The 11,617-nt window shown below is 41.7% G+C and overlaps 1 protein-coding gene across 3 annotated transcripts; it reads right to left on the bottom strand.

Annotated features, from left to right (window-relative positions):
- Positions 1 to 3,695: 3,695 nt before the first annotated feature.
- On the bottom strand, positions 3,696 to 8,249 carry LOC109496734 (endogenous retrovirus group K member 7 Env polyprotein-like). Of its 3 annotated transcripts, none has more exons than XM_019824831.2 (2): positions 7,417 to 7,621; positions 3,696 to 5,036 (listed from the first exon to the last, which is right to left on the bottom strand). In XM_019824831.2, exons 1-2 carry the CDS (start codon positions 7,430 to 7,432, stop codon positions 4,069 to 4,071), a joined length of 984 nt encoding a protein of 327 aa, XP_019680390.1. In that variant the 5' UTR covers positions 7,433 to 7,621; the 3' UTR covers positions 3,696 to 4,068. The 3 variants fall into 3 exon arrangements, 1 of the variants encoding a protein (XP_019680390.1); XR_002152959.2 differs by having other exon boundaries at positions 4,206 to 5,068; positions 7,417 to 8,249; XR_002152958.2 differs by having other exon boundaries at positions 4,206 to 5,062; positions 7,417 to 8,249.
- Positions 8,250 to 11,617: the final 3,368 nt, after the last annotated feature.

Genomic DNA, 11,617 nt, shown 5'->3' with positions numbered 1-11,617 from the left:
ACTATGGTCACCATGCTGTACACTAGATCTCCAGAACTAATTCAATCATATAACTGACAGTTTGTATGTGTATTGTTTTTATGTGAATTATGTATTGATATCCTTTGCCCACCTATTTATTTACAAATAAGTGTCCATTCCATATCAAGAATATTAAGTCGGCTATTAAGGAGTAATGGAAGTAACTACTGGAAAAAAATAATAACCATTCTGAACACCAACAAAAAGGAGAGAGTGAAGTGGACAACCTAGTGAAAAGACCTACTGAGGTTACATATATAGTTTATATGTGTGTATGAACATTATAACAGATCAGAGACAAATGACCAAACATAGTGATCCTATCAAAAAGTGTAAGTGGATAAAGGACCTGAATGTGAGACAGGAAACCATCAAAACCTTAGAGGAGAAAGCAGGAAAAGACCTCTCTGACCTCAGCCGTAGCAATCTCTTACTCGACACATCCCCAAAGGCAAGGGAATTAAAAGCAAAAGTGAATTACTGGGACCTTATGAAGATAAAAAGCTTCTGCACAGCAAAGGAAACAACCAACAAAACTAAAAGGCAACCAACGGAATGGGAAAAGATATTTGCAAATGACATATCGGACAAAGGGTTAGTATCCAAAATCTATAAAGAGCTCACCAAACTCCACACCCAAAAAACAAATAACCCAGTGAAGAAATGGGCAGAAAACATGAATAGACACTTCTCTAAAGAAGACATCCGGATGGCCAACAGGCACATGAAAAGATGTTCAGCGTCGCTCCTTATCAGGGAAATACAAATCAAAACCACACTCAGGTATCACCTCACGCCAGTCAGAGTGGCCAAAATGAACAAATCAGGAGACTATAGATGCTGGAGAGGATGTGGAGAAACGGGAACCCTCTTGCACTGTTGGTGGGAATGCAAATTGGTGCAGCCGCTCTGGAAAGCAGTGTGGAGGTTCCTCAGAAAATTAAAAATAGACCTACCCTATGACCCAGCAATAGCACTGCTAGGAATTTATCCAAGGGATACAGGAGTACTGATGCATAGGGCCACTTGTACCCCAATGTTCATAGCAGCACTGTCAACAATAGCCAAATTATGGAAAGAGCCTAAATGTCCATCAACTGATGAATGGATAAAGAAATTGTGGTTTATATACACAATGGAATATTACGTGGCAATGAGAAAAAATGAAATATGGCCTTTTGTAGCAACGTGGATGGAACTGGAGAGTGTGATGCTAAGTGAAATAAGCCATACAGAGGAAGACAGATACCATATGGTCTCACTCTTATGTGGACCCTGAGAAATTAACAGGAACCCATGGGGGAGGGGAAGGAAAAAAAAAACAGGTTAGAGTGGGAGAGAGCCAAAGCATAAGAGACTGTTGAAAACTGAGAACAAACTGAGGGTTGATGGGGGGTGGGAGGGAGGAGAGGGTGGGTGATGGGTATTGAGGAGGGCACCTTTTGGGAAGAGCACTGGGTGTTGTATGGAAACTAATTTGTCAATAAATTTCATATAAAAAATAAAAAAAATAAAAAAATAAATAAAAAAAAGTGTAAGTGGTAGAAATATTTCAAGATTGCCATTGAAGCAACATCCAAAACCATTCTCTTTCAAGAGATACACCTAAAACAATGTCATTCACATGGTTAAGCCAATTGCAAATAAAAAAGAAAGCAGTGTTTACAATCCTGACATTCAAGAAGATAGAATTGACATCAAAATGATTTAGATGAGAAAAAAAAGAGCACCATTGATAAAGCTAAAGGATAAAATTTACAAAGAAGATGTGAGGTATGAATAATTATGTACCCAGTCACACAGCAAAACTATTCATAGAGCAAAAACTGTAGGAAGTATAAGGAGAAATAGGAAGAAAGACACTGATGATCAATGATTTTAACACAAGTCCCTCATTCCAAGAATGACCAACTTGCCCCCCCAAAATGTAATAATCATACAGAAGATCTAAACATCAGAATGCAAAAGACACACCTTATAGATAGACATCTGAATTCTGAAGCTTTACATTAGGTAATACATCTACTCTTCAGACGAACGTGGAACATTCGTGAAAACTGACTCTTTCTGAGGCTGTTAAACAAATCTTAGAAATAAGTGGAAAATTCAGGTTAAAACTACAGAATTTGATGGGAGTAATGATAATGAAAATGCAATATATCAGAATTGGAAGCTAGAACAATTGTCAGAGTAAATTTTATGGTAAAAATACCTGTGTCAATAAAAATAAGCATAAATAAATAAAACATTCAGTCAAAAAGCCAGATAAAGGACCACAATGGAAGCTAAAAGAATGTAGACAGAGAGAATCATTAAAAGTAAAAGTAGAAATAAAAGGGGTAGAAAACAAAACTACAATAGAACTTATGCATAAAGATATTGGCAGGCTTGTTCAGGAGGGATCAACAAGATGCACAAATCAATGGTATAGTAATCAAGAAAACAGGCAGGAAAGGACAGACACAGAACATTTCAAGTAACAAGTGGGAAATTGTCATCAAAACAAAGGGAGATCTTAAGACTCTCAAGTGAAGAACTTGCACAACTCTATTCAACTACACTTGAACACATAGATGAAATGGACGTATTTCTAGAAAATTACAACTTACCCCAGTTGATCCCAGTTGAGACAGAAGGTCTAAACAAACCCATTACTTGGAAGAAATAGACGAACTGGCTCAAGATTCCTCCCGTAGAAAAGTGACTGGATTCCCACCAACAGGGCAGGAGGGTTCCCGTTTCTCCACATCCTTGCCAGCATCTGTAGTTTCCTGAGTTGTTCATCATTTTAGCCACTCTGACTGGTGTGAGGTGGTAGCTCAGTGTGGTTTTGATTTGTATTTCCCTGATGATGAGTGATGTTGAGCATCTTATCATGTGTCTGTTGGGGGGAGAGGGGAAAATGGGTGATGGGCATTGAGGAGGGCACTTGATGGGATGAACACTGGGTATTATACGTAAGCGATGAACCACGGGAATCTACCCCCAAAACCAGGAGCACACTTTACACACTCTATGTAAGCCAATTTGACAATAAATTATATTAAACAAAAAGAAAGAAAGAAAAGTGACTGGAGTGGTACTTTCCTCAGGCAAATTCTACCAAACGTTTAATGATAAGATGATGAACCAAGTACATAATTGATTCCCAAATCTAGCAAATTTTCACCAAAAATGAAAATTACAGTCTAATTGCACAGAAGAATATGACGAAGGAAGTTTCTTAAATATCAGCAAACACAATCCTATGACACAAGCATACACACACACACACACACACACACACACACACACACACACACCAGTTCATGACACGGTGCAGTTTATCCTAAGATTGCAAAGGTGTAATGTCATGAAATCTAATAATATGACTGTTGTATTAATAGAGCTGAGGAGAAAAATTACATGACCACCTCCACAGATGCAGAAAAGGCATTTGACAGCATCAATACCCATTCACATTCATCCATTGATCCATTCATGTTATAGAACTCCAGAAGGTAGAAAGCAGAGGATAATATGTATATATATTTGTGTATATACATATATATATATATGTTGCAACCGGCGCAACAAACACCGAGATCAGGGTCCTGAGGGTAGGGGAATGTAAGAAAAAAAAGAGAAGAGAAGCCAGTTTGGGAACAGGAGGGTCCCCTGGGCTGATGGCCCAAGTGACGGCTTTATTTTTGCTGTACACAATCTTTTATATCAAGACTCTTATGGGTCAGGTCATTCTAAGAATAAACAGGTTTCACATGATATGATCGCTGCCAACCAAAACATTTAGTTCTATGTATCTTGTGAACTTTCTAAACGGGTCACGACAAGACCTTGTTGATAGATTGCTAGCAAAACACAGTTCCCATGTTTGTTTCTATTTGACCCGGGGTAGAAAAGGGGGGTAACATTACTGCCAACACCCACAGACCACAGGCTTCAGGAATTAGCTTTCTCAGCCTTGACAAGGCTTTCCTATGCCTTTGCAAGTGGGGGAATGGGAAGGGGAACCACCGGGTTGGCTGAGTCAACAAGGAAGCCCGTTGCTCAACCCAGTCTCAGCCTGGCACTCACTCCCACATTTCCCCCTATTGTTTGTAATTGCAACATGTGCATCCTGGCTTGGTACGTGGTAAAGGCAGTGAGACCCCATCTCCAGAAACAACACAGCAAGACAAGTATAACAGATATTACAGAAACAATTCCAATAAAGATCCAAAAGGAATGCTGAAGAATATTAAACGGATTAAACCCATTAAGTTGGTGCAGTATGGTTCCAGCGAGATCTCCAGGGTCAGGGAAACTGAGTGAGCTACTTGCAATAGCATTTATCTCTTCTTGTAGCTGTAAGAGGTCTAAGCTAGTGTTAGTGTCATGCCAAACCCCTTGTAAATGACGACGCACTTGTCCCCATGTCATATTAGTATACTCTAAAGGGGTAACACAGATATGCTTATATGCATCATGACAAATTATAGAAAGTCTGGTACGCAAAACAGCAAACTGATCACCAAGATATATCAATGCTTCTTGTAGTGCCTCCAATTGGGCTTCCAATTTACGGTCTATTCGCTCTTGAGTGGCAAACACCTTGGATACATTATGAGCCAATTCATTTACATGGGATGCTGTTTGGGCACTTTCATGTAAGGATATTACAGATACAGTTGCAGAGGCAATTACAGTCACTGCTGCTATGAGTCCAGCAATCAAGAGTCCAAGAAACCGTCTGGTCCTGCGCAGCCGTTTACTGATTTCTAAGGCAAATTGCATTCCATAATTAGGATACCAAGGTCCTGTAACATTTACTGGCAACATCCAATAGGGAGGTTGTAAGAGCAGATAAACCTTCATTTCACTTCTAAAGGGTCCATCTACTGGTAGACAATTGGTCAAAACACAAGCAGGACAAGTCAGCCGGTATAACTGATGACGATCTTCTTTCACTGGAGTAATGGTCCCATCTCCAACAATCAAATAGTAGGGAGGTGGAACACAGGCACGCAATTGTAGAACTGGAGAAAGATAATATTCTGGAAAACTAAAACTGTCATTAGTATATATTTTATCAAAGGCAGCATATAACTTCCAAAGATCAGGATGAATTCTTCCTTCAGGGGATTGCAAAATGGTTTGTGGGATAAAGCACTACCATTGTCAGTTTTTATTTTACGAGGTTTGCCCATTGCTGCAAAGGCAGAAAATAGGTGATTTTGAACATCAACAAATGCTTCTCCTGAGTGGGCTGAAGATGTATATAGCCTGAGCAAGTATCTACAGACACATGTATATATTGCAATTTCCCAAAAGGTAAATATTGGGTGATGTCCATTTGCCACAAATCATTGGGCCGAAGACCTCGGGGATTAATGGCATAGACCGGCTGTGGGAAGAATTGTGGACAGATGTCACGTTGTTTAACAATTTGTCTGACCACCTCACGAGATATTTTGAATTCTCGTCGAAGGGCTGCCGCATTCTGATGAAAATTATCATGACTCCTTTTGGCTGTTTCCAAAGGAGTGGTAATGGGCAGAACTTGCAGTAAATGGGTTGCTGCATCGGCTATCCGATTCCCAGCAGCTAGGCGACCAGGTAGACCGGTGTGAGCTCGAATGTGGGAAATATAAATTGGACTGTGCCGTAAATTAAGAAGTTTTTGTATAGCATGAAATAGATGATAAAGTTCCTCATCCGCTGTCAGTATAAAGGCAGTGGGAAGCTGCAACACGGCTTTGACAATGTACTGACTGTCAGAATAGACATTTATAGATTCCGGGTAAGTTTTTAGGGCTACCTGTAACAGCACAAGGCTCGGCCCTTTGGACAGATTTAGTCGTATAATTTAAAGTGATCAAATTTTTACCTTGGGAAGTGACATAATACACTGCAATTTTACCCTCTTTACTAGCATCCACAAAGATGGAAGCAGCATCTTCAATCGGCTGACAAACAATAGGATTATAGGGCAAAATATCTATAAGACTGAAACCTTGTATTAAAGAATCAGAAGGTAGATGATATTTAATTTGGCCTGTAAAATTAGCCAAGGCGAATTGCCATTCGATGGACTGGGCAAAAGCAGCGTCCACCAGCTTCTGTGTCAGAAAGGCACATGCAATAAATTCTGGATCGTGTCCAAAGAGCTGAACAGCTCAGGATCTTCCTCTAATGATAAGAAGACAAACCATAGATAGCAAAGGATTAATGACATGCAGGGAGTGTAAGGCTAAATGTAGCCATTCAAGTGGTCCATGAGATTGCCACAGAATTGCAAAGGGGATGACCTGAGGTTTTAATATTATTAGATACAAAGGCTGAGAAAGGTCAATTCTAGTGACTTGGGCCTGCTGAATGGCCTGTTCTGTATGTCTTATAGCTTCTTTAGCTTCTTGAGTGAGACTTCGCGGGGATGCTGGAGAACTATCTCCTTTTAGAATATTAAACAAAGGCAGTAATTGTTCTGTGGTGACCCCTAGTGTATTTCTAATCCAATTTATATCTCCTAATAATTTCTGAAAATCATTTAGAGTAGTCAAATGTCCGGTTCTAATTGATACTTTCTGAGGTCGAACAGTTGATTTGGAGATGAGATACCCTAGGTATTCAAAAGGGGCTTCCTTTTGAACTTTCTCAGGGGCAACAATCAAATTATATGCTTTAAGGCATCTTTGAAGAGAAATAAAAGACTCCTGTAATAATTCCTCAGTTTCAGCAGCCAAAAGTAAGTCGTCCATATAATGGATGCAATATACATGGGGGAAGCTCTGTCTAAAAGGGGTAATTGCTCTGGCCACAAACTCTTGACGTAAAGTTGGACTGTTAGCCATGCCTTGCGGTAAGACCTTCCACTGATACCGCTTAGCAGGTTCCTGTAAGTTAGTGGAAGGCAGGGAGAATGCAAAATGTTCTCCGTCACCAGGGGCTAATGGAATGGTAAAAAAAACAATCTTTTAAGTCCAAAACTAGTAATTGATATTGTAAAGGAATGGCCGATGGGGAAGGGAGGCCGGGTTGTAAAGCCCCCATGGGCTTCATGATAGCATTAATTGCTCTCAAATCCTGCAGCAACCTCCAGGATCAAGGACCTCTTTAATACAAGTCCAAGTAGACCACAAGGTCCCTGGAACCGCAGCCCCACAAATCTTCATTTGATTCTTAAGTTCCTGACCAACTTGCTGCCAATCCTTTAAATCAACTGTACCCCCATCTGGAAACCATGGGCAATAATCATGCACTATGTCAAAAAATTCCCTAAGGGCTGACTGAGAAACCTTAATTCCCTTCTCCTTCATAAGAGCCTGCAAGGCAGTTACAAAATATCCCTGTTCCGTAGACTGTTTCTGTCCCATACTTTTACTCCCATCGTCTGTGCTGCTGTCACAGTTCCCCTACCTGAATTAGACGCCATGCGATCTGCTTTCGCTTTCCTCCTTGTTGTCTCAGGTCCCTGTTCGGGCGCCACTTGTTGCCACCGGCGCAACAAACACCAAGATCAGGGTCTTGAGGGTAGGGGAAGAATGTAAGAAAAAAAAGAGAAGAGAAGCCAGTTTGGGAACAGGAGGGTCCCCTGGGCTGATGGCCCAAGTGACGGCTTTATTTTTGCTGTACACAATCTTTTATATCAAGACTTTTATGGGTCAGATCATTCTAAGAATAAACAGGTTTCACATGATCGCTGCCAACCAAAACATTTAGTTCTGTGTACCTTGTGAACTTTCTAAACGGGTCACAACAAGACCTTGTTGATAGATTGCTAGCAAAACACAGTTCCCATATTTGTTTCTATTTGACCCGGGGTAGAAAAGGGGGGTAACATTACTGCCAACACCCACAGACCACAGGCTTCAGGAATTAGCTTTCTCAGCCTTGACAAGGCTTTCCTATGCCTTTGCAAGTGGGGGAATGGGAAGGGGAACCACCGGGTTGGCTGAGACAACAAGGAGCCGTTGCTCAACCCGGTATCAGCCTGACACTGGGGTCCAGCCTCCCACATACATACATGCACATACACACATACACACAAAGCCCCAGCATCCTGCTTAATGGAGAATCACTAGAGGCTTTCCTTATGAAGCCAAAAGCAAGACACGATGCCTACTTTTCTCCTCCAATATTCGCCACCATGTGAGAGGTGTTATGAATACAACTGACAAGGGCAAGCAATTAGAAGCAAAGGACGAGCTAAAATTCTCTGTATTTGTTGATAATATGATTACACGTTGGAAACCACCCCCCCCCCAACGCTAGGCAAAGTACAACAAACAAAAAGAGAATCTAGGAAAGTAGCAGGTTATGCTGTCAACATCAAAACTCAATAACCTTCTTATGTACAAACAAACAAACAGACAAATCATTATACGGCATAATGGGCGAGAAGGAAACGATTGTTCATAAACTCAGCTAGCAATGGACAATGCATAAAGAAAAACCCCACAAAATTAAACTTGAGGCAGTAGAAAGACATATAATATTCTTAGGTAAGAACTCAAGATCATAATGGTCCCAATGACCCTAAGTTAATTTACTAACTTAATGCAATCCCATTAACATGCCATTAGCTGTTTTGATAGGCTTAGATAAGTTGATTATCAGATTGTTTGGTAGAATAAACAGCAATTGTGAAATAAATCTGGAAAATAAGTGTAATGGGAGGATGTGACAGTTGGTCCTATCAGATACTAAAGCACACAATACATAGTGTACAATACAAGAAGATGATGTTGACTCATGAATTGACAGCATGACTAATGAAACAGAAAACATGATACTAATACAACCTAATTATATTTTCAAGATTAGGATGTGATTAAAGCAGCATTTCAAATCATTGGAGATGTGACTGATGATTTAGAAGTGCTGTTGTGACATCCAAAAGTCAAATAATCCAATTTAAAAATGGGTAGAGGACACGAACAGACATTTACCCACAGAAGACATACAGATGTCCAACAGACAGAGCCTGGAGCCTGCTTCGGATTCTGTGTCTCCCTCTCTCTCTGCACTTCACCTGCTCACTCTCTGTCTCTTCCTCTCTCTGTCTCTCAAAAATAAATAAACATTAAAAAATTAAAAAAAGAGGGGCGCCTGGGTGGCGCAGTCGGTTAAGCATCCGACTTCAGCCAGGTCACGATCTCGCGGTCTGTGAGTTCGAGCCCTGCATCAGGCTCTGGGCTGATGGCTCAGAGCCTGGAGCCTGTTTCCCATTCTGTGTCTCCCTCTCTCTCTTCCCCTCCCCCATTCATGCTCTGTCTCTCTCTGTCCCAAAAATAAATAAACGTTGAAAAAAAAATTAAAAAAAGAAAAAGTGCCCAACATCACTTATCATCAGGGAAATACAAATCAAAACCACAATGAGGTATCACCTCACCCCTATGAGAATGGGTACAATCCAAACCACAAGAAATGACAAGTGTTGCCGACAATGTGGAGAAAAAGGAAATTTCTTGCACTGTTGGTGGGAATGCAAACGGGTGCAGCCACTGTAAAAAACAGTATGGAGTTTCCTCAGAAAGTTAAAAATGGAACTACCCTACAATCCAGTAATCGCACTACTGGGTATTTATGCAAAACTACAAGAACACTAATTCAAAAGGATACATGCATCCTTATGCTTATTGCAGCATTATTTACAATAGTCAAATTATGGAAGCAGTCCAAGTGCCCACCAGAAGATGAATAGATAAAGAAGAAGTGACACACACACACACACACACACACAGGAATATTATTCAGCCATAAAAAAGATGAAACCTTGCCATTTGAAACAACATGAATGGAGCTAGAGAGCATAATGTTAAGTGAAATAAGTCAGTCAGAGAAAGACAAATATTATATCACCTCACTCATATGTGGCATTTAAGAAACAAATGAGGCTCACAACATGGCAGAGAAGTAGGGGATCTGTATTTCCCCTGTCTCCCAAACAAAGAAGGACTGAAGTGAAAGGACTCTGAACCCCAAGAGTCTGGGAGGAAAAGAGACTGAGTCTACAAGGGAGAAACTGGGACAGCTTGAGAGACCATAGGTGGGTGATTGCAAACTGGGGGAGATAAAATGGGCTGTGTAGGCACAGAGGGGAGGGATCCCCTTCTGCTGAGAGACAAAGAGTGGCTGGGGAAGTGTAGGACTATATCTGGACAAGAGGAAGAACCTCGGACCAGGATGGAAAGGGATCCCATCTCTAACTGCAGGTTAGAGGATCTCTAACTGCAGATCCCATCTTTGGACTGGGGTCCGCTGCCCTGTTAGCACACCTGGGGAGGAGGGGAGTCACCCCCGGGTTCACTGGGAGATCAGGGGCGCTGTCCACATTAGGAGAAACCGGTCCCCTCCCCTGAAGGGCTGCGGCACAGGACAAAAGCAGCCGGGACCTCATATCGGGAGGCGCTTCCCCAGTACTGGGGCACACGGAGGCTGAGTTTAACTCCCAGCCAAGCCTCCAGGGCAAAGGAGTTGGAGGAGCAAGACAGACAGCCTTGTCTGCGCCTGCGGCACAGGGAGGACGGCTCCAAAGGAGTGATTCGGGACACTGGGTCATGGAGAAGAGACTGGGGGTTTGCCATTTTTCTCCCCACCACCACCAAGGTGGGGCCTCAGGGATCAGTCTGCAGGGCCCACAGTGGAGGCGGGACCAGCCTACGCCAAACCAGGTCCTTCCACGCTGGGTAACTGTGTATCTACTGGAGCTGGGTAGACACTGTAGGACCAGACAGACCTCTCCTCCTGACCAGTGCTGCTGCATTGCCTGGATTAATTCTGGGACACTTCTTGCTATATAGATATATCTCCCCCCCCCATTTCTCCCTCTAATCTCTTCCCTCCTCTAGGCTGATTCCTCTGGTTATTGGTTGGTTTACACAGACATATTTAATCCATTCTCTTGATACATGTTCTACACTTCGTTCTTTACATTCTTTTCTCTCTCTCTGGAATAATCAAGCCATATAGTTTCTTTGTCTGGGTAATTTTATTCTCATTTCTTTTCCCCGCCTCCTTCCTTATTTTCCTTGCTCTTTCTCTGGATTAAGTCTTTTAGTCTCTCTGCCTGGTTAATGTTTATTTTTTCTTTTTCCCCGCCCCTGTCATTTCTCTCTTTGTATGTGCTCTTCCATCAGCACCGCCTCCACCCTGTTCTTTACTTTTAGCTGGTGTTTCTGGACTTTTGCTGTTGGATTGTTTTTGTTTCTTTGTTTGTTTTATATGTTTGTGTGTTTGCATGTTCTTGTCTCCTGTTTGACTGTCTGTTTGCTTTCCTTTACAGGGGTATGTCAAGGAAAAAATCAAAGCACACCTGGTGGAGGGTCCAAGACATGACTATGAGTAGGGAACTAAACTAACCAAAGTCACAACAGAGAGCAAGTAACACTTTCCAAAAAAATACCTCCTGAGGGGCCAGGCCCTGGACAGTGTATGGCCACCCTTTAATACAGCAGGGCTCACAGGTGCAGAGCACACAACAAATTTTAAAACTCATAAGGGACAGAAAACTAGCTAAAATGATGAAACGGAAGAATTCACCTGAAAGAAATTCCAGGGAGTAGCGACTGCTAAAGAATTGATCAAAACAGATTTAAGCAACATAACTGAACAAGAA

Source organism: Felis catus (genome assembly GCF_018350175.1).
Source record: "Felis catus isolate Fca126 chromosome X unlocalized genomic scaffold, F.catus_Fca126_mat1.0 chrX_random_Un_scaffold_72, whole genome shotgun sequence".
Classification (NCBI taxonomy): Eukaryota; Metazoa; Chordata; class Mammalia; order Carnivora; family Felidae; genus Felis; species Felis catus.
The sequence above is the reverse complement of the archived record's forward strand: the minus strand, read 5'-3'. Positions and strand labels throughout refer to the sequence as shown.